This window comes from Typha latifolia, chromosome 7 (genome assembly GCF_019914945.1).
Source record: "Typha latifolia isolate L0001 chromosome 7, TyphaL0001v2, whole genome shotgun sequence".
NCBI lineage: Eukaryota > Viridiplantae > Streptophyta > Magnoliopsida > Poales > Typhaceae > Typha > Typha latifolia.
The window spans coordinates 5,580,766-5,606,333 of NC_133092.1; the positions used below are offsets into that span (position 1 = coordinate 5,580,766).

At 36.9% G+C, this 25,568-nt stretch overlaps 3 protein-coding genes across 3 annotated transcripts; all 3 read left to right on the top strand.

Annotated features, from left to right (window-relative positions):
- The first annotated feature begins 325 nt into the window (after positions 1-325).
- LOC140792200 (transcription factor RF2a-like) lies at positions 326-3,889 on the top strand. Its single transcript, XM_073143051.1, has 4 exons — positions 326-774; positions 1,192-1,324; positions 3,372-3,456; positions 3,546-3,889. Exons 1-4 carry the CDS (start codon positions 326-328, stop codon positions 3,887-3,889), a joined length of 1,011 nt encoding a protein of 336 aa, XP_072999152.1.
- A 4,416-nt stretch (positions 3,890-8,305) lies between these two features.
- Positions 8,306-10,053, top strand: LOC140792201 (probable transcription factor PosF21). Its single transcript, XM_073143052.1, has 4 exons — positions 8,306-8,820; positions 9,116-9,248; positions 9,428-9,512; positions 9,812-10,053. The coding sequence occupies exons 1-4, from the start codon at positions 8,306-8,308 to the stop codon at positions 10,051-10,053; spliced, it is 975 nt and encodes a 324-aa protein (XP_072999153.1).
- Positions 10,054-19,031: 8,978 nt separating this feature from the next.
- On the top strand, positions 19,032-20,838 carry LOC140792202 (probable transcription factor PosF21). The gene is made up of 4 exons (XM_073143053.1): positions 19,032-19,552; positions 19,852-19,984; positions 20,186-20,270; positions 20,558-20,838. The coding sequence occupies exons 1-4, from the start codon at positions 19,032-19,034 to the stop codon at positions 20,836-20,838; spliced, it is 1,020 nt and encodes a 339-aa protein (XP_072999154.1).
- The last annotated feature ends 4,730 nt before the right edge of the window (positions 20,839-25,568 follow it).

The following is a 25,568-nucleotide window of genomic DNA, read 5'->3' on the forward strand; positions in this document are numbered from 1 at the left end:
ATTTATATCCTTAGAGTTAAACTTGCCAAATTTAGAAGATGCATGAATCTTACTCAATGAGTAAGATTAATCGGGTACGGGGTACAATAGAGGAAAATGAATAAACTTATCTAGTAGGAAGTGAATGAATGCCTTAACCAATCTTCTTACAACTCACTGTGTGGTATGAATTGAAAAACCTGAAACAAAACATTGAAGTGGTGCAAATCCAAGTTGTTTACTAACTAAAATTATGCTATTCGTCCTCTTTATAGTGACCACCTTTCTTCACATCTCCCTTGCACTACTTTTTGTTCGGCATCTCTTGTAGTCATAATTTTTGGCCATGGACGAGGCTGGCAATGACTCCCATGATCATGGCATCGACCAAATCCCGGATACTCGACCAAGAAACACCGGCCACCGCCGCACCCACTCGGAGATCATAAGCCTCTCCGACGGCAATGACAATGACGACGACGAGTTGTTCTTCATGTTGAAAGATATGGAGAAGTTCAACTCTTCGTGTGAGGAAATTTCCAGAGTGCTGGAAGGCGAGCCTTTGGAGCCACATCAGGTGGAAGAAGCGGCGGCTGTAGGGGCATCTGCTCTTTCTCCTCCTCCTTGTTCGAGGCTGAGGCACCAACATGGCCGGTCTATGGATGAGTCTTCGTCTTTTAACTCCCAGCTTGTCAGGTTAAGTATGCAGGGCCTGTCTCCGGCGGAGACGAGGAAAGCCATGTCAGTGGAGAAACTCGCTAACATTGCTCTTGTAGATCCCAAGAGAGCAAAGAGGTTTGATTAATCTATTTTCTATGATGATATTGAGGAAAATACAGGCATAGACTCTGATGATGCATGATGTTAATGTTGTTTCTGTTATTATTTTCTAACCTTCATGTCTATTATTATCGATCGAGCTATTCCACCATGACAGTTAAATACTATTAGTTCGGTAAAAACTACCATTATTATGTTCATATAATCCTCTCATCATTTTTTTAAAATTTGCTACAAGTAGCTCCCTTTTACGTCTATGTCAGAGTTTTGGATAGATAACTTCTGCTTAGACAATCTCAATGTCTGCTTAGATATTCTACTCGGATCTATATCTGAAATACCTGGTTAAGTATTCAACCACAATCAATCCTTTTACGTCTATTGCTTGCAAAATGAGTGATAATATTTTGTACTTGTGGTATTATGTGACAGGATGTGGGAAAACAGGCAATCAGCTGCAAGATCAAAGGAAAGAAAAATACAATACAAGGCTGAGCTTGAGAGGAGAGTGCAAGCTCTGCAAACAGAAACCACAATGTTGGCAACTAAGATATCATTGGTAGAGGTATATATATGTATAATTAATAGATCTTAGAGCAATTCGGATCGAAAGCTAAACTGGTTTTACCTTTTTTTTTGGCATGTTTGTCCTAATTTTTGGTTTTCTTTACGAGAGAGAGAACCCAATTGACACTTTGATTTGTCATCACTTTACTTTTTGGATGAGAAGGAAAAGATTTGCTTTGCATTTAATACTAGTTTGATATGTAGAACCGAACTAAATATTCTTTGAAGAAGAAGATTCTGTTTCCTTTTTGGCATGTAATGATAGAGTCACACCATCGGACTGACGGCTGAAAATACTGAGCTGAAGCTGCGACTGCATTCCGTCGAGCAAAGGATTTACTTCCAAGATGGTAAAATTCTACTTAAAATTCAAGTATTTGCTAATCCACCTTTTTTATTACTAAATTCTCCTCTTTTCTAAAGTATGCAACGATCATATATATTATATGATCAAATCTAACCTTATGTAACTATATGTTTTTTGTATGTCATATGCGGAGTTGGCATGCTTATAATATTGATTACGGTTTATATTTGTTTTACAGCGTGATCTGATTTTAAGATCTTCTCTCCTTATTTGTTCCTGCAGCGTTGCATGATGCTCTGACAGAGGAAATCAAGCGGCTAAGGATCGCAATGAGCGAGATGGCATCAAATGGTGGAGCTATGCCTATGATGAACCTTGGAGATCAAACCATCATATGATCAAGAGCTAGCTACAGCAACTCCAAATCCTTCCACAGCATTAACTCACACTGTAACAAGACACTGTACTTGCAGCAAGAGCAGCAAGCACGCACCTGGAGCTAATGACTTTTTAGAGGATATAAGAGAGAAGGGGTGAGGTGAGATCTGATTACATCAATGTGTTCTACATGGACTGATGGAAGATATATAATGAAGGTCTAATGACTGCTTAGAATTCACTTACTTGGGTGTAGTTAATATAATATTATATGAGCAGACTTAAAACAAAAACTCGACGAATAACCTTTATCTAGTGAATCGAAAAGAATGCAAGCCAATCTTCTTCAACAGAAACCGCAGCATTGATATGCAGCAAACAACCCAACGTTGTCTACTGACTAATATTATGCTGATCATTTTGGTCTTTATTCAAATGCTTCACCATTCGTTCTCTTTACATCTCCTTGGTAAATTGAGGGGATTGGGTTTCTTGTATTAAGAATTAGCCATGGACGAAACTGGCCATGATTGCATGGTCATGGAATTAACCAATTATATATGCCGAATTTCCCACCAAGAAACCTCCGCTACCGGCGTACCCACGCGTGGAGATCATAAGCATGGAGGGTCCGACGTCGCTGCCGGTGATGTTCTTTTGTAGACCTGAAGGAGCTAGCGAAGAGGTCTGGTCAATCAACTTACTATATTTTTTTGTTTTCCTATTACTATTAGGATTGTGAATCCAAAGCCTATTAGAAAAGTACTAATACCTTCCTTGTTCGTTTAACCCTAAACTTAATTGAACTCTCCTTTCATCTGATACGAACATCTATAAATATGAGAAAGACTAGGAGGTTCCAGTATAACTTGAGAGAAAGAGAGAGAGTAGAAGCTGGCGGTGTGATTCCGAGAGGTTACTTTAATTTTATCTACGTAAAAAATCTTATATCTTTCTGTGAGTTTTTTTTTTCTTTTCTGTATTAGTTCTTGTAAATTAACTGCATCACATAGGTAATTAATGCGTTAACCTAATAAAAAGCCTAATAAAAAGAATGATTTCGGTCCTATATTATTTTCCCTGTTCAGTGTAACAGAATGTGGAAGCGAAACAGAAAGCCATACAATAAGGCTCAGCTTCAGCGAAGGGCACAAGCTCTGCAAGTAGAATCCACTTTATTATCAACTCAGTTAATGCTGATGCAGGTATGAACAATAGCTCTTTAAAATAAAGAAAACAAAGATAAAGCTAGAAAGATTTAATAAACTAACTTTTCGATTTAATCATACTTACATCTGTGGATGTAAATTAATTGGGTTTTTTTAATTTTTTTTACACTTTATTGGCCGGCAATTGATAGAATGACATTATTGGACTGACCGCTGAAAACAGTGAGATGAAGCTCTATCTGCAATCCATCAAGCAACAGATTCACTTTCAAGATGGTAACATTATATATATATATATATTATATACACTTGAAAACCTTAATAAATGTTTGGATTCTGATTTGATGATATTCTCTCTTTTGCAGCTCTAAATGATGCCTTGAAAGAGGAAATCAAGTGGCTAAGGATTGCAACAAGCCAGATGTCGTCAAATGATGGAGCTATACCTATGATGAACCTTGGAGAGCCCTCATATGAAGAGCTGCAGCAATTCTATCATCACCATAGCCAAGGGAGGCAACTCCAGATTCTTCCACAACATCAACTCACACCAGAAGGGCATCACCCGCTGCTGCAACCTACACTCTATTTGCAGCAACAACAGCAAGCACTTGGAGACCTGAGAATGAAGGGTCCGCTGGTTTCTCAGACTACGAGGCATGAGAAAATATTTGATCATAACAACAATAATGGCTCTTACAACAACTAATGGATGATTGCCAGGAGAGTAGCTGCGCAAAATTCAACCATATTCTAGCACGGACCTCCATTTGGTTTTGTTCTTATCAACTAATTAGTTCAGACTGCTAAATGTTTCTCGTAAACTAATAATTAATTTTGCTTGATCTTCTTAAAGTAAATATGGTTGGTCATGGCTATGTAAGCTAGTTTCATTAAGTTTCTTGAGTTATGGAGCTTCAAACAAGATGAAAAAGACATGTCCCGGTCAAAAGTCAAGCAAAAATTGTTCGTCAAATACAAATCTGCTCTAGAGATGATGTAAGTAAAATATGTTCTTGAAGAAAATCAAATTTGTTATAGAGCCGCAAAACTCACGGATATAAATTGGCACAGAGAAGTTGAACAGATCCTCTCTGCAACCTGAAATTAACAAAGAAGAAAATTATATTACAATAAAATGCACGTATCCAACAATTCCATAATCCCAAGTCACAATCAGGCTTGCATCTTATAAAAGCCAGGGAAATTGACAAAAAAATAGTTTAGGTTATTTGTACAAAAAATCTACTTATTTTCATTTTTGTGAGTCTGACCTGCTTTTAGTTTTCTTTGCAAATACTGAGACTTTTTCCTTATTTTCTTTTTAATTTCGTCGTTGTGTCATTTAGTACCTCGTTAAATGGGCTTACTACTATCTTTGACAACGCACTTGTAGCGGCCGTCGTCACCCATTCAACTGCCTCTCTCTAAAAGTTTTCCTCTCTCTTATTCTCCTCTCTTAGTCTCTTACTCTCTAGCTATCGCCAATGACTCTACCCATAAGCTACAAGGAATGCCGCAAATCGGGTGCTGCCAGTTGGACACAAAGGCCTCATCGCCACTATCATCGGCCTTTCACCTCTTCTCTCTCTAATAGTCCTTGGTGACTCTACCCTACCCATTACTGTTGGGAAATGATCCCAACTCCCCACCACCCTCTCTCGGTGAGCTCTCTATGTTCCTCTGTCTTCCTTCTTGCTCTCTCTCTTGCTCTGCTAGGTTGGAGAGTCGAGCCCTGACTAGAGACTGATCGATGACTAGGCAGTTGTAGTCGAATCCATTCCCCACGACCCAGCTCCTCCTCCCTTCTCCATTCTCTCTCCTCTCTACTCTCTTTCTTCTTCTTCTTCCAAATTCTTTCTCTTCCTTCCTCCTCCTAGCCGCTGCGCCATCGCACCCTCGCATCGCTAATGGTGGTGTAGCATCATCATGCCACCATCAGTGGTGCAATTGCTGAAGATGCCAGAGGAGTTATTGTAGCCATAGCTACAAGGGTTATCGGATTCCACCCAATCGATTGTGGTCAGTGGTTGCGGACGCATTTTACACACACAGTTAAATTAATTAATTAATTAATGTATATGACAACTTTCCATTAAAAAACTAATATCACTCTTAACAAAAATAAACTTCTCTCTCCTCATTTTTTACATTTGCAAGAAATCCACAGCAAGGAAATTTTAGTCAAAGAGGGAAGAGCATGATCTGTCAAAAAGGAAATCTATTAAAAAATTCAAGATGTTCTACAATTTTATCTGGAACTTCTGCAGTCCTTTCTGTCATTTAGGTTATAACAGGTCATTTCTGTCTTCTTCCCTCCCTCGAAGTCTACATATAATACATAGAACTGTTTGCATTTTTGCCTCGTCATTGAGAAGAAAATGGAACGGCCCAAGAGTCACTCTTCTCACTTCTTGCTTCCTCGTCGATTACAACCTTGGTTAGCTCTTAGGTTAACAATCTTCTTTATATATATTTACCACAACTTTTAATATGACATATTTTATCCTAAGCATTTTGTTTTTCTTTCTTCTATATTAAGAGTAGTTATCAACATTTTTCTAGATATTCTAAGCATTTACCGATTTGGAGAATAGAATGTATCAAGTTATTGTTTAGCTTCCTATGATTATTTATTTAGGTTGGCAACTCAACATTACTTGATCTCTTAGTTTTTTGATCAATCCTAATTGTTTTTATTAGGTACTTTTACTGTAAAGTACCTAATAAGTGTGTGATTGCTCATCTTGATTGGCCATGTAGTTCATTTAAATTTAGTGTAACATCCACACCTTCTCATTTAAAAAATTTTCTGGTGCAAGAAACACATTAAATATGACATGAAATTATGTCACTACAGTTTGCTCATAATAGCAAGGTTTCTAGTATCGGGATCGGTTTTGGCTGTCCGAAAAAATAATACGTATCAGCTGTATTAGCCACTCGTATCGGATCAGCATATTCTTAATTACGTAAAATTTTAAATATTATTTTAAAATTCAATTTTTTAAATATAAAAAAATGAGAGAAAAATAAGAAAATAAAAATTACTCATATATGCTGTCTATAAATTTAAAAAATATATTAACTTACTTAAAATTAAAATTTTTGATGAATATCGAGCTCTCTCTCTCTCCTCCCCTCTCTCAAAATTCAAAACTTATATACTCAAAAATTAATTACATAGACAAGGTTTTTATTTTTTTCTTTACTTTGTCCCTGTAGTAATAGTAGAGTTCGTCGAATCTAGGAAGAGAAAGAGAGAGGGAATGAGAGGAATTAAAAATTGAAAAAATAATAATAAAATTCATCCGAGGTCGCCGAAGGTTAAAGTCGTTGGATTTTCGTCGGAGAATATCGCCGAAGGTCGAGGTCGCCAAAGATCTACTCGGTCGCTGGTGGAAGAGATGGAAAAGAAGAGTAAAAGAGAGAGAATGAAAAAGAGAGAAAAGATGCAAAAGTAGAAAAACAAAAATATTGATTGATGGATATTATTGATACATCACCATATAGATAATTATCTCAACAATAATTATCTCAACAACCTTCATCAATTTCCTAAACAACCTCCTAAGATGTAGGCAGACTAAACCACTCCTAAACAACCTCCTAAGATGTAGATAGACTAAATCACAATTAGTTTTGTCTAACCAAAAATTGTTACAACAATATAAACTTAATTAACACACTTCTAACACTCCCCCTCAAGTTGGAGAGTGAATATCATGCACTCTCAACTTGTGAACCATAGGTAGAAAATTTTCTTTTCTCTAAGGTTTAGTTAACAAATCTGCTAACTGATATGTTGACATAACATGTCTAGTCATTATCGAACCATCCTAAATTTTATCCCGGATGAGACAACAATTCATTTCTATATGTCTGGTATGCTCATGGAATACTGGATTAGTTGTAATGTGTAGAGCTGCTTCGTTATCACAGTATAAAATGGCTAGTTTAGGATGAAGGAGATCTAAGTCTTTCAATAAACATCGGAGCCATGTTAGCTCATCGCAAGCACCTGTAATGGTCCGATACTCTGCTTCAGCTGAAGATAGAAAAACTGTCTTTTGCCTTTTTGATCTCCACGATATCAAAGAAGTGCCAAGGAAGACACAATATCTAGTGGTGGAACGTCTAGTAAGTGGGCATCCTGCCCAATCCGAATCACAATATGCATGTAATTTTAAGTCATTATTAGAAGAGAAAAATAGTCCTTGACTTGGTGCACTTTTAAGATATCTGATCACTCGAAGAGCCGCCTCCATATGTTGCTTCCTTGGTTGGTGCATGAATCAACTTAGCATATGGACTGCATAGGTGATGTCTGGCCTTGAGACAGTTAAATATATCAAACGACCAACTAATCTCCTGAAGCTACTTGGATAATTCTCCCTTGTCCGAAGGAAAATGATGGTTTCTCATTCGTAAGGAAAATGATGGTTTCTCATTCGTAAGAAGGAAATATTTCTCATTCGATAGATAGACACCAAACTTCTTATTAAGGAGAAGACAACAATTTAGTTTCTTTTCTGTATATTTAAGTTTTCTTGAAACTCCTAGGATCGAGGATGCCAACAGGCTGTAGTCTAGAATCTACATTTGTTATCTGTCTCAATGTGAGCTATCATCATATAGAAATAGGCAACAAAGTATATTAAGAGATCACACAGACACACACACACACACACACACACACACACACACACACACACACACATATATATATATGTATTGTTTTTGCCCAATAGGTAGGGAAGTTTTCTCATACTAATCTATCAAACTACTCTTCTTGAGTCGGCATAACTTAGATTATTTTATGTCATAGTTACCATCTTTACTGATTCCTGACATATCCGATGGAATTTACCATAATTGTTGGTACGTACTAGCTATGGGAAGATACATGTATCTCATTTAATGTGTAGGAATAATCAAATATGGCAACCCAATTCTTTTTCAAGCATTACAACTCACTGTGGTATGAGAAACCGAAATATTGATGTGCAACAATCCAACCTTGTTTACTGACTTAAAACTATTCCCAATTTTGTCTTCTTCAAATCCTTCACCATTCCTTCTCTTTATAATGTCCACCTTTCTTCACATCTCTCTGGTATTAGCAATGGAGCACGAGTCTGGCCATGATTGCCATGGTCGCGACATTAACCAAATACTAGATTTACCAACAAAAATCTCTGTCCACTGCCGTGCCCAGTCGGAGATCATAAACCTCCCTGATGACATAAACTCCATTTGCAACCTCTATGCCCTCGACAATAATGATGATGATGAAGAGTTGTTCTCCATGTTGGATGATCTTGAGAAGTGCAACTCTTCTTTTGAGGAACTTTCCCAATTATTAGAAGATGAGCCCTTGGAGCCGCTATCTACGAAGGCTACAATCGCTCCTCCTCCTCATTCGCAGGATGAGAGTTTAGCTTTGAGTTGTGGCGAGAGGCCGAGGTTGAGACCAAAGCAGAGGCACAAACATAGCCAGTCTATCGATGAGTCTTTCTCTTTTAGCTCTGAGCTTCTTACGTTAAGTATGAAGGGGTTGTCGGCGATAGAGAAGAGGAAGGCCATGTCAGTAGAAAAGCTTGTTAACATTGCTCTTGTAGACCCCAAAAAAGCAAAGAGGTTTAATTAATCTATTTGCTATAATGATATTGAAAAACTAGACGTCAAATCTGGTTGTTCGTGATATTATTTGATCTTCATTATTTATTGTCAAGCTATATAACTTACTTTGAAGTTGTTTTTTTATATAATTGTTTAAAGCTAATACCATTTTTTATATATGCCCATCATCATCTTTGTCACCCTTCATTATCTCTCACCTTTATGCTTCTAATTATATTACCTCAAATTCTGTTTGGATATGTTTGCTCCTTGTGACGATATTCGTTTCACTGACATTCATTCTCTATGACAGGATATGGGCAAACAGGCAATCAGCTATAAAATCAAAGGAAAGGAGAATGCAATATATGGCTGAGCTTGAGCAAAGGGTGCAAGCTCTACAAATGGAAGCCACTATTTTGTCCACTCAAATATCCTTGGTACAGGTATATATATATGTACGATAGCTCTTATTATAAGGAAAGGAAGGATAATGCAAGAAAGCTTAATCAACCGACTTGTAGGAAATATTGATATCTTCCGAGTAAGAGAAAATTGTAGGTAAATGCTGCAAATAGGTTTTAATTTGTTTTTCCTTTTCATTCTCATTGGCTTGTACTAATAGAGTGATACCATTGAACTGATGGGTGAAAACACTCAACTGAAGCTGCAACTCCAATTCGTCGAGCAACACATTTACTTCCAAGATGGTAAGATTTTACTATTCAAGTATGCTACTAAGCCTTGTTTTATTGCTAAGTTCTCCTCACTTATATCCTGATCAAATATATTTCTATTGGTCTTTAAAGCTTTTGCATCTATATTTTTGTCATCTATATAATGTTCGTGTTCTAGCGAGCTATTACAATAACCTTGTAATACTATATGTTTTTTGTAAGTCTTGCTTATTATCATTTATGATCATGCATGCTTATAATATTGATCAAAGCTTATATTGTCTAACAACATGATTTGATTTTAAGATCTTTTACCTTTGTTGTTCTTGCAGCCCTAAATGATGCCGTGGTAAAGGAAATCGAGCGGCTGAGGATCACAATGCTCCAAATGTCATCATGTGTTGGAGCTACGACGAACCTTGAAGAACCCCCATACGAAGAACTACAACATTTATATTACCACAACCAAGCTTTGCAACCACTCTTTACAGAGAAGGAACTCCATATCCTTTCACAAGATCAACTCACATCGCAAGAGCATCAGACTCGATTGCACAAGACAGTGTACATGTAGCAAGAACAGCAAACACTTGCATAGCTAAGAATGAAGGGACCAGTGACTTGGCAGAGTATAAGCGATGAGGGAAGTTGATCTAATAACAACAATTGCTCTTATTTGGACATGACCTAGTAACAACAATAATTCTTAGATGGGTCAACAATATGTTCCCTTTAGCTGCATTTAGTTTTCTTCTTATCAAACTTAGTTCGGATGGCTAAATATTTCTCACAAATTGAATTTAATTGCCCTAACAATATTGTGGGCTGCTTTTCTATTCATCTTTGTCTATGTTCCAATTAAATGTATTGTTTGCTTGATTTATGAACTTGAAATTTTGCAGGAGTAATGAACTAGATTTTGGGTTTCTTGTCTAGTTCTTGTTAACATTTGAATTGATGAAACAAGAGAGGATGAATACTATAGTATCAGCATAACATCTCCACACAAAATGATAACAAAAAATTAAAAAATAGAGAAATGAACATTCTACTGCATATACGTTAACCTACTTATCAATTATAATTTATTATAAAATATTGTGGAACAAAAAATGATATTTTCTTTTCTGGCTATGCAGAAGGCTGTGAATGAGAAGAGTGACGAATTGGGTGCAAAACCAATTCAGGAACAAAGACTATAAAATTTCGACTCTTTTATCTTTCCTATGAACACATGTCTACATTGCCATTTTCTAGCTCTTGATCTTATGATGGGGTCACAACACTTTACACATCCATCTTGGCGGATGAGTATTTTAGGGAGGCAGAAATAGATCGAGGCCACCTTCTTTGATTTAGTTTAACCTCAGCACCTTCTCATTTTTTCTGGTGCAAGAAACACATTATATATATATATATATATATATGTATACGACATGTATTGATGCCATTACAGTTTGATAGTTTTGGTAAATAGGCTATTCAACTGTGTAGAACTTGCATCATAGTTTCAACATTTATAAACGAGCAATAGATGTTCATATTGATAAGGTAAAATGATGTTTTCTTTTAGACAGCAAACTTCTTAACAAGGGGAAGCAAAAGGAGCTAGCTAGTGGAACTTCTACCTGCCTTAATCTATTAAGATTTTCTTAGAGGCTTGTAATGTCTGAGTGGCCGCGTTAGTGGCTGGTGTTTCTTGGTGGGAAATCTGGCATTTGGTTGATGTCATGACCAGTCTCGTCCATGGCTGTTACTAATACAAATGAGATGTGAAAATTATGACATGAAAAAAGGTGGTCATTATAAAGAGAACGAATAGTGTAGGATTCGAAGAAAGACAAAGTGGTTTAAAGGGACTCTCTCATCTACTATTTACCTATCGGCTCTAACAAAAAAAGAAAAAAAAAAAAGAAGGTCTAGTAATAAAGATTCATGACATTCCTTTGGAGGAACTTGGATTTCTTTCTCTCTGCTTAGATTCTACTATCTTTATACAGTCAAATACAGTAGATGAGAGAGCCTTTTCCTTTGAACAGATTAGACCAAATTATCCACTATATAAGCACTAGGACAAAATCAACTCACAGTACTGAATATAACTCCTGTTTGCTGTAGATTAATGGCACAAAGCATAAAATTTAATGAAACGAATAAATTTGAAGATGCAAAATATGGCACCATTTATATGCTGAGAGTTGAACTTTCCAAATTTAGAAGGTGCATGAATCTTACTCAATGAGTATGATTAATCGGGTACAGGATACAAAAGAGGAAAAATGGATAACCTTATCTAGTATGCAGTGAATGAATGCAAACCAATCTTCTTACAACTCACTGTGTGGTATGAAAAACCTGAAACAAAACGTTGATGTGCAACAAATCCACGTTGTTTACTAACTAAATTTATGCTATTCGTCCTCTTTATAGTTACAACCACGCTGAATGATACGGAGAAGTTCAACTCTCGTGTGAGGAAATTTCCATATTGCAGGAAAAAGAGCCTTTGAAGCCAAAGCAGGTGGAAGTGGCGGCGACGCCTGCTCTTCATCATGCTCCTCCTCCTTTTCAGAATGAAATTTTAGCCTCGAGTTGTGATGGAAGGTTCGACTTTGCTGGCGGAGAAGTTCTTTTCTAGACCCAAAGGAGCGAAGAGGTTTGGTTAATCTACTAGTTTGTTTTTATTTTCCTATTACTATTAGGATAGGGAATACAAAGCCTATTAGAAAAGTACTAATACCTGCCTTATTTGTTTAAGAACTCTTCTTTCATCCAGAGAGAGAGAGAGAGAGAGAGAGAGAGAGTTTCTACGTACGTAATAAAATCAGTGGAATCTCCAGTAAATTAAACCACGTCAAAAAAACTAAATGCGTTCTTGTAAACTAAATATTTTCCTATTACTGTGGGTTTTTTTTTTTTCATATTTTTTCTGTATTAGTTCTTGTAAACTAAATGCATCACATATAGGTAATTAATGCGTTAATCTAATAGAAAGACTGCTTGTGTAAATCCTGTTCAGCGTGACAGGATGTGGAAGGGGAAACAAAATTGCATATAATAAAGCTCAGCTCCAGCAAAGGACACAAGCTCTGCAAGTAGAAGCCGATTCATGTACAGTTGCTCTTTATTATAAAGAAAACAAGGATAAAGTTAGAAAAATTTAATCAATCAACTTTTTGGTTTAGTCATACTTACATCTGTGGATATAAAATAACTGGGTAATTTTTTTCCTCTTCATTGTCCTGCAATTGATAGAATGACATTATTGGAGTGACGGTTGAAAAGAGTGAGATGAAATATCTGTAATCCATCCAGCAACAAAAATAACTTCCACGATGTTAAAATTTTGATGTTCAACTATGCTACTCTCTCTACCTGTTTTATCACATATATTTAAATTGGTCTTTAAATATTTTTTTTATAGATTTTTAATATTTCTATATATATAATAAAGGGTTTGGATTCGGATTTGTTGATCTTCTCTCTTTGCTGTTCCCCTAAGCTCTAAGTCGTTAATCAAGTGGCTAAGTATCAAGACGAGCCAGATGTCGTCAAATGATAGAGCTCTACCTATTGATGAACTGTGGAGAACCCTCGTATGTTGCTGTGGATCCTTTAGAAGTGTTTATCTCCTCTCTATTCGTTAATTGAACCTGACCACACTGAGCCGCAGCTGTTCCCATGTTTTGGGGGTTCTTCCACGGTTTGAGGCCTCTGTGGAGCCTAGGAGTGAAGAGGAGGAGGCTCCAATTGGTCCCTCCACTGAGCACGAGAGTTCCACTATATCTTCTCGACTTTTGGTCATTGAAGATTCTTTGACTAAACTCTTTTTTTCACTTTAGTAGATTTTAGGAGTTTAGCTGAGTAGACCAGACAAGCAGAGGGGCAAACTCGTCAAGGGATTGTGTTGAATGACATTGTGGCCATGTTACAGCAGCGTTTTCCTCTAGCCTAGTTTGTTTCTCTTATCAATTTCAGACAAAAGAGGGAGTAGTGTGTGAGTCCTATATGTGCTTAATGACTATATTTTAGTTGTTCTTAATGATTATGTTTTGATTGTGCTTGATGACTGTGATATTCTTGATTATTGTGCTTAATGATTATGTGGTATGCTTGACATTGTGTTAAATGCCTATGGATGATTATGTACAATATGTTTAGTCTTTGATGTTAATTATATAGTTCATGTTGTACCGTTATTATTTTTGTATAATAGGATAATGTCTATTTTGCGTATAATTTATGATTAATCAAATAAGAGTAGGTATTACAAAATAATTATTAAATAATATTGTTTTTTATAATTATATTTTTATTAAATCATATATATAGTCTTCTTTGGTTATTATTCAATCTTTATGCTATCTGATTTTACACACAGCATTTGGTATAGTAGTTTCAATGGCTGCAGGTTATTTTTTATTATTTTTTTTATCCTATCAAAGTGTGTGATTTGGTCTAAAAGGATGGTTGTAACCCTTAAATTAGTTGTTTGCGAAGTTTTTGGGTTTTGTCATGAAATTGCAAAAGAGGGAGATTAATTGAAACACCCAAACCTCTAAATATGTGTAAACCACGTAGGTAAATCCCCCACGCGGTGCATCACATAATTTGTTAGTAATAGAATTTCATAAGGCACGTAGCAGCACAAGTTCATACCATAAATAAACTCAATCATAGGAGTCCGGATACAAGTTTCACAGGCCACAACAAGCCTTCAAGATACATATCTAAAATATAACTCTAAAATCCAAAATACAATGTCAATCATAATGCCTTCGCAGGGGCTCAATATAACTAATATACATATTGAAATAAAAAGTCAGCTACTCCTCGCTACCCGCACTTGCGTCCCCTAGCTCTGAAATAATGCCACCAAGAAATGGTGAGCACACAGCCCAGCGAGTATGATACATACAATCTATAACAATAAAATCATAGGTGCATATCTACTTATAGTTGCTAGCAATAATAATACGCTTGTTTAAATGACTTATTATGAGTTACTAAGTCAATGCAATCAATAAAGACTACATGACACTATCCTGGAACATGCCAATTTCTGAGCGTATCAGGATAAGTCTATACAAATATAAAGCTTGATACAATCTTTTATTCATACAAATCTCAATCATAGTGATTACATGTTATGCACAGCAATAAAAGAGTAATTTAGTCATCTCATGCCCAATAAGGTATTAATCATGTGTTTATCATAGTTCACCGAGCTATTCACCACACAGGTAGATACTCTCAAAAAAATCATCCATCACATAACTATCCATCATCTTATACATCGAGGGGGATATATGCACATTTAGTGGTATTATCGAGCCTAGCTTTAATGATCAAGCTCGGCTCAGCCTATTTTCGAGCCGAGCTTGATTGAGCATTATCGAGCCGAGCTCGAGCCAAGCTCGAGCTGGCTCGATTATTTTGACAGCCCTAGATTTAAGTGATGATCTGAAAGAGCAAATCAAGTGGCTAAATATCGAGACGAGCCAGATGTCAGCAAATGGTAGAGCTATACCTATTAATGAACCGTGGAAAACCCTCATATGAAACAGCTGCAACAATTATGTCGCCCGAAATTCAACCATATTCTACCATTATTTGCATTCGGTTTTCTTCCTTTATCAATTAAATATTTTCTTGGAAACTAATAATTAATTTGCTTGATCTTCTTACATGGCTATGTAAGTTTCATCCAGTTTCTTGGGTTATGCAGCTTCAAATCTGCACTAGAGATGATGAACGTAAATATAGTTTTGAATAAAATCAAATTTCTTATAGAGCCATAATACTCACGGATATAAATCGGCTTCTATGAGTTGAGCAAGCCCTTTCTACAACGTGAAATTAAAAAAGAATAAAAAGAAGAAAATTATATTATACTAAAAAGCACATGTGCTCCACAATTCTATAAACCCAAGTCACATTCAGGGTTGTATCCTTATAAATGCTAGGAAAATTGATTAAAAACACCCTTTTTATTTTATTAGGGTTAATTATGTTTATACCCCTTAATTTTACCCAATTTTTACAGGGATCCATAAAAACCTCTTTTATGTTACAATGTCCATCCTAGGGGTGTAAATAAGCAGAGTTTGAGTGAGATGGGCTTAGTTTAGCTCGAGCTCGATTGCTAGATTTTTTTCAGCTTGAGTTCGGCTCAAACTCGAGTTGAGCTAGAAAACCTGAGCTTGGCTCGACATAGATCGATAGGAGGATTTGCGGGTCGGGTATCGACGAGGCGGAAGAGAGGCGGCGGAGGACGGAGAGGGCCTTGATCTAGGAGTAGAGGAGGAGCAACTCGAAAGAGGAGCCCATGGCTCCTAACTTGCCTCCTCACCGTGAGTGATCCGACAACGGTGGTGCTTTGTCATTTGTGAAGCTTGTGGCAGCTCTGATCGGTGTAGGGCTAGACACGAAAAGAAAAAAGGAGATGCTCTCAGATGGCTGTGCTTTAGATAAAGAAGAAGATAAAGAGTGAGGAGGAAGGAGCCGAGGAGGTGAGCAATGAACTTTTGTGAAAATATCCTAGATGCAGTCACCTCAGCTCCGGTAGCTTTCACTAATTATATATATATTGCTATAGTGTTGAACCTAATTGAGCGAGCTAGCTCCAACTCGGCTTGGTAATACATTCGAGCTCACAATATTAGCTCAGCTTGGCTCATTTAGAGATCAAGTTGAGCTCGAGCTAAGCTTAAACGAGGAGTCTACAAGCTTTTTTGACATCCCTAGTCGCCCCCTAAATTTTGGAGAAACTTCAATGTCACCATTTCGTTAGTGTACCCTTAGAACAAATTGGGCGAGTTAGCATACGTGGTGGCTATATCAGAATACATCAGTTGTGAAATGACCCAGATGCCCTTGATGGAGGGAAAGGAACTTAATTTATTTTAGTGCAACAATAGTGAACGAATATACACCCATCTTCATTCTTCCGTTCCCATTCTCTTCTTCTGGTCGTCTTCATTCTTCCCTCCATTCTACTTTCTCCTCTCCGACGATGCTACTGCCCTTCCCCTTGCCCACTGGTAGGTCTCCACAGTGACAGGATCGCTAAGGAGGGAGCAGAACAGTCTCGCATAGGATAGGGAGATCAACTAGACATGAAGGCCCTAATGCTATTGTTGGCCACCTTTCAACTAGCCCCTCTAAAAGTTTTCCTCTCTCATTCTCCTCTCTTGACCTCTCTCTCTCTATCTACCCCCAATAACTCCACCCATCATTGCCAAGAAATGTCACAAATTCGGTGCTGATATTTGGATGCAAAGACCTCATCGTCACTATTGCTAGCCTTCCACCGCCTCTCTCTCTCTCTTCAAAGTTTTGCTCTCTCATTCTCCTCTCTCTCTCTCTCTATCCTCTCTCCAACTGCCCCTAATGACTATTTATCACGGTTGGTAAATGACGCCAACTCCCCACCACCCTCTCTTAGTGAGCTCTCCCTCTATCTCTCTCTCTTCGCTCTTTTCTTTACTGTTCTCATCTTCTTTCATGCTCTAGAAGGTTGGAGAGCCAAATCCTATGAGAAGATAGTTGATGGCTCGGCAACAATAGTCAAATTCATCTCTTGTGACCTAACTTTTTCTCCTCCCTCCTTTCTCCTTTCCCCTACTCTCTCTCTTATTATTCATAATTCTTCCTCTTCCTTCCACCTCTCGACTGTTATGCCATCACACCCTCGCATCGCCAATGGTGGTGCAACATCACCGTGTCTCCTGTGGTGGTGCAATAATCATTTTAGATACTAGAGGAGTCATTGTAGGCTTGAAGCCATCACTACGATGGTTACCAAATTCTTTCATCTTTGGATTGATTTGATTAAAGAGAGAAAGAGGTATGCTAGGGGCTGATGGCGACGGTGGGCCCTATGTTCTACTAGCTACAATCAGTTATTCGTGGTTGGTGGTTGGGAGTGCGTGACACTCCACATACACCTAAGTGAACAAAGCCATTAGAGTCCGACCATTTTGGCCTCGTGGCTTTTTTCTTATTTTGATAATTTTACACTTATGGTTACGTTAATTAATGTATATGGTAACCTTACGTTAAAAATAACGGAAGTCACTCTTAACAAAAGTAGACTTCTCTCACCTTGTTTTTCACATTTGTAAGAAATCCACTGGAAGGAAGTTTTAGTCAAAAATAGAAGAGCATGATCTGTCAAAAAAGAAATCCATTCAAGATGTTGTGCAATTTGATCTGGAACTTCTGTAGTCCTTTCTGTCATTTCGGTTATAAAAGGTCATTTATGTCTTCTTCTCACCCTCAAAGTCTACATATACTACATAAAACTCTTTGCATCTTTGCTGTCATTGAGAAGAAAATGGAACGACGCAAGAGTCACTCTTCTCACTTCGTGCTTCCTCGCCGATTACGACCTTGGTTAGCTCTTAGGTTAACAATCTTCTTTCTATATATTTACCACAATTTTTAATATGACATATTTTATCCTACGCCATTATGTTTTTCTTTCTTCTACATCAAGAGTAGTTATCAACATTTTTCTATATATACTAATTAAGTTATTGCTTAGCTTCCTATGATTATTTATTTCCTTGGGTTGGCAACTCAACATTACCTTATCAGTTTTTTGGTCAATCCTAATTGTTTGTTTGTTGTTAGGTATCTTACGCAAAAAATAAATAAAAAAGAGAGAGATCCTATGTTCGCTGAAAGTCAGATTTAGTCTGTAAAAGAGTTTAACATCTAGATTGGCCATCTAGATCATATAAATTTTGTTTAAATCTTGATTGGCTATCTTGATCATATAAATTTAGTTTAACATCCACACCTTCTCTTTTTCTTTTCTGGTGCATGAAACACATTATATATGACATGTAATTATGTCTGAATTCTTCGATAAATATCTTCGTAGAATCACGAGGCTATAGGAAACTAACTACTGAACAATACTTCTTTGGCACTACAAGAGTTGTTGGAACTAGTGGAGGATGGATTAAATCAAATTAATCTCGGAACAACATCTATCAGGTCATCCATACTATTTGGTTCTATTAGGTTCTACTTAGTTGAACTATGAACTATTCGCTAACATCAAGCTAGCTGAAGTCTAAGCTTTAATTTTTGGAACTAATGCCTAAGGATTAAGGATGCCGATGGAACTATTTTTGGAACTAATGGCTACAATAGGTAGGGAAGTTTGTCATCCTAACTAATATATCAAAGTACTCTTCTTGAGTCAGCAGATATAACTTAAGTTAGATTATTTTAAGTTATAGTTACCATCTCTACTGATTTCTAACAGAACCGGAGGGAACTTACCATAATTGTTTGTACGTACTAGTGTACGAGAAGATACATGAATCTTATTTAATGAGTGGGATTAATAGAATATGATGAGACAGGCCATGATTGCCACTACAGCTCACTACGGTATGAGAAACCGAAACATTGATGTGCAACAAGCCAACATTGTTTACTGACTAAATTTATTCTCATTTTTGTCGTTCTTCAAATCCTTCACCATTCCTTCTCTTTATAATGACAACCTTTCTTCACATCTCCTTGCTATTAGCCATGGACGAGACTGGCCTTGATTGCCATGGTCACGGCACTAACCAAGTGCCAGATTTACCCACAAAAATCTCTGGCCACCGTCGTGCCCAATCTGAGACCATAAACCTGAGCCCCGACGGCATCAACTCCATTAGAAACTCCGGAGTCCTCAACAATGATGACGATGATGATGAATTGCTCTCCATGTTGGAAGATCTCGAGAATTTTAACTCTTCTTTTGAGGAACTTTCGCAATTGTTCAAAGGGGAGCCTTCGGAGCCGCCATCCATAGAGGCTGCAGCTACTCATCTTTCTTCTCCTCCTCTTGCTCATTCACATGAGGATAGTTTAACCCCGAGTTGTGATGAGAGGCTGAAGTTGAGGAGGCACAAATATAGTCGGTCATTGGATGAGTCTTTCTTATTTAACTCTGAGCTTCTTACATTAAGTATGAAAGAGCTATCGTTCACGGAGAAGAGAAAGGCCATGTCAACGGAGAAGCTTGCCAACATTGCTCTTGTAGACCCTAAAAGAGCAAAGAGGTTTGATTAATCTATTTGCTACCATGATATAGAGAAAATAGATGTCGAATCTTGCCATTTGTGATATTATCTACAAATCTTCCACGTTTATTATCAAGTTGTATGATGGTTAATCTTATGTTATTTTTTGTGTAATTAATTAAATCTAATACCATTTTTTATGTAGGTCCATCATCATCTGTCTCTGTTGATTGCCTCTCACCTTTTTATGTTTCTGGATATATTATCTCAACTTCTGTTTGGATATTTTAATCTCCTTATGAAATATTTATTTAACTAATCTTCAGCCTTTACGATAGGATGTTGGCAAATAGACAATCAGCTGCAAGATCAAAGGAAAGGAGAATGCGATACATGGCTGAGCTTGAGCGAAAAGTGCAAGCTCTACAAACAGAAGCCACTTTTTTTACCACTCAGATATCCTTGGTACAGGTATATACATATATATATATATATATATGTATGTATATAGCTCTATTATAAGAAAGGGAAGGATAAAGCTTGAATACGAAGTCAACTAACTTTAGGGAAACATTGATATATTCCAGGAAAAAGAAAATTGTAGATAAATGTTGCAAATAATTAAATTTTAATGTGTTTTCCTTTTTCCTGTTCATTGGTTTGCATTGATAGAGGGACACTACTGAACTGACGGTTGAAAATAGTGAGCTGAAGCTGCAACTACAATCTATCGAGCAACAAATTCACTTCCAAGATGGTAAAATTTTACTGTTCAACTATGCTACTCTTCTTGTTTTACTGCTCAATTATGCCGTGATTAAATATATTTCTATTGGTCTATAAAGCTTTTGTATATATGTAATTTTGTCATCTTTGTACTATTCATTTTGTTATCTATCGAGTAATTATAATAATCTACTATTGCTATATCATCATGCATGATTATGATATTAATCAAGCCTTATATTGCTTAATACGCATATATATATATATATATATATATATATCTGATTTCAAGATGTTTTACCTTTGTTGTTCTTACAGCTCTGAATGATGCCATGGAAGAGGAAATTGAGCAACTAAGGATCACAACAGGCCAGACGTCATCGAATGTTGGATCTATGACAAATCATGAAGAAACCCCACTTCAAGAAATGCAACATTTATATTACCATACCCAACCTTTGCAACCACTCAATTCAGAGCAGAACTTCAAATTCTTCCACAAGCATCAACTCACACTACAAGAGCATCAACCTCAGCTTCAAAAGCCAGTGCACATGCAGCATAAACATCAAGCACCTACAAATTTGAGAAAGAATTGACCAATGACTGGGCAGAGGAAGAGTGGTGAGGCGAGTTGATCTAATGACTGCGATGGCTCCTACATGGACCGGTGGGAAGAAAATGACGTGTGTAGCAGCCCCAAGTCAACAATATGTTACCATTGCATTAGGTTTTCCTTCTTATCAACTTAGTTTAGACTGCTAGATGCTTCTCATAAACTGAATTTATTTGCCTTAATAATTTGGGGACTGCTTCTCTATTCACATGTGGTCTATGTTCCTATTTAATGTGTTGTTTGCTTGTGACATACTTGTGATTTATGAATTTGAATATTTTCCATGAGTCTGAACTAGATTTTGGGTTCCTTGTGAAGTTCTTGTTAATAGTTCAATTGATATAGTATTTGCATAACAGCTCCACACAAAAATGGTAAAATATTTATAAGAGATAGGTTTAGAAAAAGAATGAAAAAAAATCACATATATATGTGTATAATGTGGATGAAATAGAAGTGTCTAACTTCATTAGTCTAATACAATCATAGGTTAGGGTAACGTGGCCTAGGGCACCCGAGTTTGGCCTGTGGGACTAGGTCTAAATGACTAAGGCTTTCGAGTGTCATATGCTCTGTTGGTGTAAACCTAGATTTACCACTTGACTAGATGATACAACTAAGTCTTATTGATAGATGTCTATAGAGAGGGCTTGAGGATTGGGCTACAAAATAGGTCAAATGGGAAAAATCCCTTGAGCCAATGTGCTGGAGTGAGTCTATTGGATGCGGTTAGAGCTTTTGGCTAGTTTGGGCCATTAAATGTGAAGTTTGAGGCTAGAATTTGGTAAGGAAATGTGCTTGGGTCTTAGCTAGATATGCGCTAGGGTTTAGATTATAGAAAAAGTTGTAATAGTCGAAAGCATTATTCTGGCTTGTAGCAGCCTACACAGCGAGGCCTTGAGCCAGTTAGGAATTTAGTAGCCCTAGATTTTAGGGAGGCACCTCCACAGCAAAGTGTGTTCGACTTGGATAGGGGAGGTCTAAGTTTGGGTTTAAGCTATAATTGAGCAAGGAAGGAGGTGGCTAGGTGGGTGGGTGGGTTGGCAAACTTGGAAGGCTAGTGGTGGTGTGATTTCAGGGTGAAGAAGATGCATGACAGCTTGGGGTAAGGGTGAGGTGCCACATCTAACATGAAGGTTGGTCATGGAGGTGGTGATGGTAGTGGTAAGGTGAAGGCCGAGTGGAGATGGATGGTCGAAGAAACCATCAATGGAGGTTGTAGCTACCCCTTCTCCTCCTCCTCATTATAGGGAGTTTGGTCCCGAGTTGTGATGAGAGGCTAAAGTTGAGGCAGAGGTACAAACATAGCGAATCTATGGATTGGTCTTTCTTGTTTTAACTTTGAGCTTCTTACACTAAGTATGGGAGGGTAATCACAAACAGAGAAGAAGAAGGCCATATCAATAGAGAAGCTTGTTAATCATGCATAATTATTGCTAATAGTCATATCTAATTTCAAGATGTTATACTTTAGTTGCTCTTGCAGCCCTAAATGATGCCTTGGTAGAGGAAATTGAGCGGCGAAGGATTGCAACATGCCAGATGTCATCGAATGTTTAAAAACCTTGAAGAACCCCATTTGAGGAACTGCAACACTTACCATATCCAAGCTTTGCGACCACTATTTTCAAAGTAGGACATTCAGATCCATCCACAAAATCAACTCACACTTTAAGAGCATCAACCTCCGATCAAAAGATAATGTACATACATCAAGGACATCACTTACTAGTCTCACTACATATGCAATGGCTAGTCTCTCCTGGGATGAATGACTTGGTAGAGTAAGAGTGGTGAGGTGAGTTAATCCGGTAACAATAATAGCTCTTACATAAACTGATGGGAAGAGAATGAGGAGAGTAGCAACCCCAAGTCAACAATATGTTACCATTACTTGCATTTGTTTATTAATAGGTATCTTAGGCATTCAAATGTTAGATGGTCGTGCGAACACCCTACGGCTGGGATATTTCGTATTAGAGTTTATTTATTATTTTTGGACGTAAGCTAGCCTCTAAATGTGTGGAATAGTAGCCAGTTTGACACTTAATAATTTTGGGCATTTGTTTTAGATCTAGGCTTCGGCCAACCTTCTCCCTCCTCCTCTCTTCTCCTCGGTACCCACTCTGAGATACAATCATTGCTTCTCCATTCTTACTCTGGCACCCCTCTTTCCCGTAGGTAGCCCCATTCTCTCTCTTCTTCTACAATCCCAACCAAAGTTAATATCCATTGTACATAACTTCCCCACAGCTTCCCAAGGAGATCTTTCTCCCTTTTGCCTTATCTAAATTAAAATTTACTCAACCTCCATCATCATCTTCACAACGATCTCCACTCCCCTTTATCTATAAAAAGTAGATAAGTCACAACCAAAAGTCATACCCAAGCCTATCGATCCTTTCTCCTTTTGAGTTCGGTATTGATTTGGAATCGGATTGCAGCATAATAATTCGTGGACTACTTTTTAATTCATTTGTGGTCTATATTCTTATTTATTGTGTTGTTTGCTTGTGACATGCTTATGACTTATCAACTTGAATATTTTGCAAGAGTAATGAACTAGATTTTGGGTTCCTTGTGCAGTTCTTACTAAGAGTTTTTACGAAGCACGTTGAAGTAATTTTCATTTCATTCATGAGAAGATTGCTCAAAAGATAGATATTCTATTCTGCTTTATTTCTACAGCTGCTCAACTAGCTGATAATTTCAGAAAGAGCTTCACACGGCTACTACCTAATTCCCATTATCAGGATATTTTGAATCTATCTCATGCTTCTACTAGTATAAAATGATAATGCTCAATCTTCTCAAACAAATTGCTGATAAGATTAATTAAGTTATTTATATTACATTTATTCTTTTTGTTATTAAAGAGAGAGAGGTATGCTAGGGGCTGATGGCGACGGTGGGCCCTATGTTCTACTAAGTACAATCAGTTATTCGTGGTTGACGGTTGGGAGTGCGTGACATTCTACATACACGCGAGTGATCAGAGCCATTAGGGTCCTATTCAACCAAGTTGTGCATGATCTGCTGGCCATTTTGGCACCGTGGCTTTTTTCTTATTTAGATCATTTTACACTTACGGTTAAGTTAATTAATGTATACGGTAACCTTAGGTTAAAAATAACGGAAGTCACTCTTAACAAAAGTAGACTTCTCTCTCCTCGTTTTTCACATTTGTAAGAAATCCAGTGGAAGGAAGTTTTAGTCAAAAATGGAAGAGCATGATCTATCAAAAAAGAAATCCATTCAATATGTTTGTGAAATTTTATCTGGAACCTTCGTAGTCCTTTCTGTCATTTCCGTTATAAAAGGTCATTTATGTCTTCTTCTCACCCTCAAAGTCTACATATAGTACATAAAACTCTTTGCATCTTTGCTGTCATTGAGAAGAAAATGGAACGACGCAAGAGTCACTCTTCTCACTTCTTGCTTCCTCGTCGATTACGACCTTGGTTAGCTCTTAGGTTAACAATCTTCTTTTTATATATCTACCACAATTTTTAATATGACATATTTTATTCTAAGCTATTATGTTTTTCTTTCTTCTACATCAAGAGTAGTTAATTATCAACAATTTTCTATATATACTAATTAAGTTATTGCTTAGCTTCCTATGATTATTTATTTCCTTGGGTTGGCAACTCAACATTACCTAATCTCCTAGTTTTTTGGTCAATCCTAATTGTTTGTTTATTATTAGGTATCATACGCAAAAAAAAAAGAAAAAAGAAAAAAAGAGAGAGATCCTAAGTTTGCTGAAAGTCAGATTTAGTCTGTAAAAGAGTTTTAACAGTACGAGTTTATTTAGTTTAATATCTAGATTGGCCATCTAGATCATATAAATTTAGTTTAACATCCACATCTTCTCATTTTTTTTCTTGGTGCATGAAACACATTATATATGACATGTAATTATGTACGAATTCTTCAATAAATATCTTCGTAGAATCTCGAGGCTATAAAAAACTAACAACTGAAAAATACTTCTTTAGCACTACAAGAGTTGTTAGAACTAGTGGAGGATGGATTAGATCGAATTAATCTTGGAACAGCATCTATCAGGTCATCCATACTATTTGGTTTTATTAGATTCTACTTAGTTGAACTATGAACTATTCGCTAACATCAAGCTAGCTGAAGTATAAGCTTTAATTTTTGGAACTAATGCCTACGGATTGAGGATGCCGATGGAACTAATTTTTGGAACTAATGGCTACACTTGTTATCTGTCTCAATTTGAGTTTTCATCCTATAGGAATATATAACACAATATAGTAAGAGATCACACATTCACACATATATGTATTGTTTTTGCCCAAAAGGTAGGGAAGTTTGTCATCCTAACTAATATATCGCACTACTCTTCTTGAGTCAGCAGATATAACTTAGATTATTTTAAGTTATAGTTATCGTCTCTGCTGATTTCTAACATATCCGGAGGGAAGTTATTGTAATTGTTTGTACGTACTAGTGTACGAGAAGACACATGAATCTTATTTAATGAGTAGGATTAATCAAATATGACGAGACTGGCCATGATTGCCATTACAACTCACTGTGGTATGAGAAACCGAAACATTGATGTGCAACTAGCCAACATTGTTTACTGGCTACAATTATTCTCATTCTTGTCTTTCTTCAAATACTTCACCATTCATTCTCTTTATAATGACAACCTTTCTTCACATCTCCCTGCTATTAGCC